Genomic DNA, 6,651 nt, shown 5'->3' with positions numbered 1-6,651 from the left:
CAACTGTTTCTCGATTTCCTTTTATTTTCTTCAATCTTTCTGGGTTTACTATTTCACTGAACCACATGTGTTCTCAGGAGGTATTAAGCAAAGATATCTACCATGGCACTGTAATGATTTCCGGTACCAAAACAATATCGTGTACTATTAGAGCTGCATATTACGCAAGGAAACCTTGAATCTCCTGAAAAAACAAAACGCAGCTCAGTTGACAGTTATGGAAAAAACACTGTCGAGTTACTGCACTACCACACGTACGCAATGCGTTCCTACTTTAAAAAAAATATCCCGAATCTCCCCTCCCCCCCCCCCTACAGCCAAAAATCCCGTATCCCTACAATTTTTTACCTACATATCCCGTATCCTGATCCTGATAAGATTAGTTTCTCGGCCAATGGCTACGATCAAGTAGCAATGTACTACGTACGGTACTTCTTTCAGGCATGGCACAGAACAGTTTAGGCTCTGTTTGTTCTCTCGAGAAGCGATCACTAGGTTTTTTTTGGTTTTGTTTTAATAGTTTATTGTTCAGCTCGAGTGTAGAATGATGACGAACTTTTGTAGTTTCTGAGAACTATTTTCTACTTGTAGCTTTTGTTGAGTTTTGACAGAGAGACTTTTGGCGATTTGAACCCGGACTGGATTACTGGATTTAAGCTTTTTTTCTTAACGAGTTTTCAAGTTAATGTGGAACGTTTGCTACCAAGATTTCAAGTTCAAGATTTCAACCGTTTCCAAGGAACAAGTCTTTTTGTCTTCGCCACGGCAGATTTAAACAGTTTGCAAAGACCTAAACCAGGATTACGGAACCGGACTTCGAATACAGGATAATAACTTGTTGAACTGTAATTTGTAACACGTTTTCCGGGTGATTTACAGCTCATCTTGAAATTTTTGGATAAAAAGAATTAAGGAAGCAAGTAAAACTGTGAGATTTGAATAAAGCCTCCTTCAAAAAAAGAAATAAATGAAAAATCCCGTATCTTGATAACCCGCTTATAATGCTTCGTTGTTTGCATTTGCAAATTTAGTAACATTAATAATTAGTTTTACAACAAAGAACTTCAAGTTATATTACAGGTTGATATTTTTGGTAATCTCTCGCCATTTCCGAAGTTTACTTGTAGTTGAAATTCACTGTAACTGGACAATTTGAGTTAACTGTTTGCGCAGTCCACGGATACGCCCTTGTAGGCGTCTTGTTCGTGCAACAAATAAACACAACCAGTGCAGTTCCTTTCATTTAGAGACGGCCTTTTCTTCACAATATTCAAACACAAATTTTAGAGCGAAGATAGCTAACATTTATCAACAAACAATGATGTAGTGGTCTTTGCCATTTAAGCGACTAGCTAGAAATGAGCCGCGAACAGATGGACTTCGATCCTTGTTGATAGTGAAAGGGCTTACACTTCAGTTATGTGTTTTATTTATTTATTTATTACAATTTAATGGCAAAAAAATCTGTATGAACACACAAACAAAGCCATAAGGATAATCTGTAAAAGAGTGGAACACTCCAAGCGTGACAAATCACCATGAAGCTAATATCTAATATAATAAATATAATATATAGATTTGGCCAAACCTAAAAGCAGAGTTATTTATTCTTACTGCCTGTAAGGTTAGTGAAAATAAATGGTTTCGAATTGTCCGTGTTTTGATGTTTCCGGTTGCTGCTTTAATAATTAAATCATTTTCTTTGCTTTCTTCTATAAAAAAAAATCATTGCCTAACTAGTGAATTCCACGGTACATTTTACGCTTAAAACCGATGTTGCATGAATCACGAAGCGATGATTTCGATATCCGTTTTTCGAGAGAAATGAACTTTGTAATTCACCAGTTTGGCAATTTTTTTTTTTTTTAACTCCATGAGTCTTAAAAGAAAACAAGCACACTCACAGTGAGCGAGTGGAAAAGGAAAAAGCCATTCCGGAGTCAACTGACAATAGACAGCGAATAGGAATCACGCTAAAATTAGATGCCATTAAAAAAAACAAAGTTGTCAGTTTAAGGTCAAAAAAGAGTTTTACTGATGTACTTTATTCCACTTTATCTCTGCAAACGAGATCTTTCACATTTTGATGTATTTCATTGAAACACGCTAGGTTGGCTGGGAATAAGAAGCGGCAAAATATGGCAATTCAACCAAGAACGGACGAACTTCAAACAAGATCCGCTCCAACAATTAAAGGAAATTTATTGCCCAGAAGAAATAAATGGATTTATGCTGAGTTTGACATGCTTAGTTAGTTATTTCCCATGTTGCAGTTTGAGCATTTCTGTCATCCGGGATTTTCTGGAGAGCATTCACTATTTGTGCAATCTAGGCGGAGGCTAATTCAACAGAGTCAAATCAATTTCCCCACCCTCCCTATTTTTACTTTCTTGTGGATGGCGTGTGTCCCCTCACCTTTGCTGGGATACTGTCTATATTTGGGTATTTCCTAGGTTACCATGCTGATTTTCAATAAACGGCCTAGCCCATCAGGGCTTGGCCAAAATATCCCAAACAAATGTGATATTATTTGTCCCAGCAAACGGAGCTCGCCCAGAGCAATGCCTTGCCAACAATATCTGTCAGACTGTAAAAAGTATGAAGCATAAATAGCGTTTAGATGCTTTACACTAATTTTTGAAAACACAAGCTAGTGAAATTTTCCCCAAATTTTACGAGATTTCATTGCGATTACGTGTTTATAACATAAGGGCAACATTATCTTGTCACTGTAGAGGCACATGGAAAACCAGTTGGGCAAACGGATCATTAAAAAAGCACTTGTTCGCTCGCATTTTAGGGCAAAACAAACAAACAAACAAATCAGTATTTTCTTTATGTCAGACAATTGTTATTTAATTCCAGTTCATTCCTAAACAAAGAAAAAAAAACGATTAACCCACTTTTTGAAAATAACAAAAGGTTTAGTGCCCAAGGAAAGAATTTGTGAGGTAACATCTTCCACTAAGTATGAGATATTACTGGTATTCTGCTTTGTCGTTGTCGTTCTCTTTCGCTCTCCTTTCGTTTCTGTTCTAGTCATAGGTCCTCCAGGTATCATGTAACCTTATCAGAGCTTCTAAAGATATGCAAAAAATTGCAATACAGAGAAAAAGGCAGCTCTAAGCAAGTTAAAAATAAACACTCAGCTTGAAGTTTATATCCCTCCGATGCTTGACTTGAATAACTGCGCAGCCGCCAGTGTGGACCACAGCTATCATGATATGTCAAACTGGATTGAAACCAGCGAAAAATGCAGAAAAACAAATTTTTCCAAACCGTTTTCCCTTGAACACCAAAAACGTTGACTGTGTTAGAACTATAGTTGACGTAGCATAGCCGTGTAGGCGTGTCGAACCACAGAAAGAACGCGAAAAATGAAGCCTCGCTTATGTTTCGGTGAGTTAACCTGGGTTGAGCCTGGGCCGCTGAGTCAACGAAGTTAAACAGGACAGCTTGGATTTTCAGGATTTATGTGAAGACAATAATCTGAAGCTATCGAAAGTAGTAAAATAACAATAATCCCTTAATAATTGAATACTCTGAAATTTATAAACTTAATTAAAAACTTACGTTTGTCCAAGCCAGTCCAGACTTTTAAAAATACATACAATCGCAGCGGAACAAGAACTATTGCATCCTAACATTACAATCACATAAAAAAAACTAACATTTTTGGCGTGTCGGATTAAATGACCTTTGACAGTCTAGGTCCAGTCTTCTTTGTTCATTTATACGCAAAACAATTCCCCCCCCCCCCCCCCCCGAAATGGGAAATAGTAATTTTCCATTCATCATCTCAAAAGCCTTCTGCGGGATAAATAACACAAATCTTGGTAATGGGACGTAAGTAGCTTCCTGTTCCAGTTTTGACTTTGACATTTCTCACGAGCCCATCTTCACCTGGAAACACTTGCGTTACTCTTCCTCTCATCCGCCTGAATGACCATACTGATATGCCCGATGGGTGACTAACATAGATATCCAGTGTTTCTATGGCAATAAAACAGGACGCGTGTTATCGTAAGACAGCAAAGATGGATCAACTCGACCACCAACTCTTATGATTCCATTTTCATCAGCATATGGCGTCAATGTTTTGAAATATCCTCTCTGCATTTTTTGAGGTAAAACAGACTGGGCAAACTTAAGCCAATATTCTTCTGCATCTTCAATATCTAAGTCGTTGAGTGGACCCACGTTTCCTTTCTGGTCACAGTCGACTCGTTTTAGCTTTCTGCGAAGGTTCTGCCAGAATCTCCTGACGTACGCAGTAACTCGGATAAGTTTTCTCCAACTTGTGAGATCTTCACAGTTGAATATAGGCTCAGACACAGTGGCTGAGAAAGCAATTTGGATCCTCCGTCGTTCTTTATTCTCTTCAATTGAATCAGGACTTCCTGTCTCCACAGGCCAAAGTGCTTGCTCTGTCTGCAGAAATTCTGGACCTTTCAGCAATCTGAATTTCATTTCTTCAATGGTGATACCACTCGTGATATCATCTGCGACATTGTGTTTTGTTGGCCAGTGCGACCAATTTGACTGTTCTGAGTTGCTATGTATCTCTCCAATTCGAGATGACACAAACGGCTTGTAACTTCGTGAAGGACCCTGAATCCAGGCTAGTGCAACCCTGCTGTCTGACAAATATTGTATCCCATCAAACGTCTCTAATATGGTCTTACCCAGGCGACATGCTCCTTGTAGTTCGAGGCGAGGAATCGTTAACTCCTTTAGAGGTGCAACCCTTGATTTAGAAGCAATGAATCTGACACCAAACTTCCCATTTCGAAGTTTCCATCTGGCATATATAGGCACAGGCTCCAAAGGCTTGGCATGAGGCATCACAAAACACAATCACCTTAGAAGCTCCAACCGCTTCAGAAGGTGTGAGACATCGATCGAACTTGACATGATTGAGTTTTGATCCTTCTTCTAGCAACTTGAGCCATTTTTGTCTTGCTTCCGTTGGCACTTCTTCATCCCAATCCAATCCCAATTGCCATAGCTCCTGCATAGCAACCATTAGCTTGATAAGAACTGCTGTTGCTGCGCCAATGGGATCGAAGATACCAGCCAGTTTACTCAGGAGAATTCGCTTGGTTAGCTTTAGAGGAATGAGCGTCTTTGGATTATTAGATTGGGTGGCATCAGGCTATATGACCATCTTTATTTTAAACGTGAGCATGTCATCTTCAGGGAGCCAGACTGTTCCTAAAACTCGTTCCGTTTCTGCTTTGCTGCCAAGTACGACCTCTTCTGAATTACTATCTTCAGCAAGGTTTACATTTGAAGCCACCTGTCTGGAAAGCCTTGTCTATGCTTGATGTCATAGCTTTTGGCTTCCTCAACGTTTTGGACCGAGTCACAAATGTCGTCGACGTAACCATTCTTTATGATTGCTTTAGCTGCCTTTGGGTTGCTTTCTTTATTCATCTCTGCCGTTTTTCGCATCGCCGTTATTGCTATGGTTGGTGCAGGACGGTCTCCAAACGTAAGAACAGTCTTCAAGTAGCCATCCGGTTCTCGCTCCGTCTCGTAATCTCTCCATATAAATCTGTGTACGTGTTGGTCAAGCGGTGGTATGGCGATCATGTGGTACATCTTTGTTATGTCACCAAATAAAGCAACATGGTTCTCTCTGAATCGTTTGAGGACGCCAAAGAGATTGCTAAGTAGGTATGGCCCTCTAAACCAGTAGTCGTTAAGCATTTGACCGTTGAAAGAGGCTGAGCCATTAAAGACAATTCTTATAGGTGTGGTTTTCTTATCTGGACAAACAACATCGTGATACGCCACATAATGTATAGGTCCCTTCCAGTCTTCAATATCCTTTTCTGTTAACTTTCTGGAAAATCTGATTTCTTTCATTTCCTTTATCTGATCCCCGTACAATTTGGCGTATTCTAGTTTCTTCATCAAGCGTCGCTCGGTTGATTCCATCTTTTTCAAAACTTGCGTATAGTTAAATGAATAGAGTGTAATGTGAAGTGCTAGATTTCTATCCCATATGAACCATGTGAGCGTTAGCCCTACTGATGGAACTGGGCCCACACAAGGACAGAGAAAAACTATGACCAGGGTGGGAATTGAACCCACGACCTTCGGGTTAGATCTCTGCCGCTCTGCTGACTGAGCTACAAGGTCAGACGGGAGCAGGCCGTGATAACTGAAGATGTTAAAGTCACGGCAATGAACATGCAAGTACAGGGAAAGGTTACGTTTATACAAACGCTGGCCGTGTAGCACTTATATTTTAAACAGAGTTAACTGAATAGAGTGTAATGTGAAGTGCTATATTTCTATCCCATATGAACCATGTGAGGGTTAGCCCTACTGATGGAACTGGGCCCACACAAGGACAGAGAAAAACTCTGACCAGGGTGGGAATTGTAGGGTAAACACGCGGGATCTTTCTTCCGTGGGTACTTCATAAGCCAACCCTTTCCTTGAAGTTTACAGCTTTCTTTTATTAGCTTTAGCTCTGGCCTTCTCTTCTTTGGACATCTTCCCTGCTTTTCAGGTGCATGACGGAACAGACACTCCCATGGCTTCTGTCTTCCAAAAGTTAGTGATATATGTAGGCGTGGCCAGACGAACATGAAGGACTTGTTTCATTTGTGGATGGACATCCTTTGAGTGGTATCAGAA

At 40.0% G+C, this 6,651-nt stretch overlaps 2 protein-coding genes across 2 annotated transcripts; both read right to left on the bottom strand.

Annotated features, from left to right (window-relative positions):
• Positions 1 to 3,993: 3,993 nt before the first annotated feature.
• On the bottom strand, positions 3,994 to 4,845 carry LOC137968317 (uncharacterized). The gene has a single exon (XM_068814919.1). The coding sequence runs from the start codon at positions 4,843 to 4,845 to the stop codon at positions 3,994 to 3,996; it is 852 nt and encodes a 283-aa protein (XP_068671020.1).
• A 438-nt stretch (positions 4,846 to 5,283) lies between these two features.
• LOC137968316 (uncharacterized) lies at positions 5,284 to 5,943 on the bottom strand. The gene has a single exon (XM_068814918.1). It carries the CDS (start codon positions 5,941 to 5,943, stop codon positions 5,284 to 5,286), a length of 660 nt encoding a protein of 219 aa, XP_068671019.1.
• Between the last annotated feature and the right edge of the window lie 708 nt (positions 5,944 to 6,651).

Source organism: Montipora foliosa, chromosome 8 (genome assembly GCF_036669935.1).
Source record: "Montipora foliosa isolate CH-2021 chromosome 8, ASM3666993v2, whole genome shotgun sequence".
NCBI lineage: Eukaryota > Metazoa > Cnidaria > Anthozoa > Scleractinia > Acroporidae > Montipora > Montipora foliosa.
The sequence above is the reverse complement of the archived record's forward strand: the minus strand, read 5'-3'. Positions and strand labels throughout refer to the sequence as shown.

Excerpts from the sequence above, each read along its gene's own strand:
- LOC137968317 (XM_068814919.1), bottom strand. The coding sequence starts at position 4,845 with ATGCCTCATGCCAAGCCTTTGGAGCCTGTGCCTATATATGCCAGATGG.
- LOC137968316 (XM_068814918.1), bottom strand. The coding sequence starts at position 5,943 with ATGGAATCAACCGAGCGACGCTTGATGAAGAAACTAGAATACGCCAAA.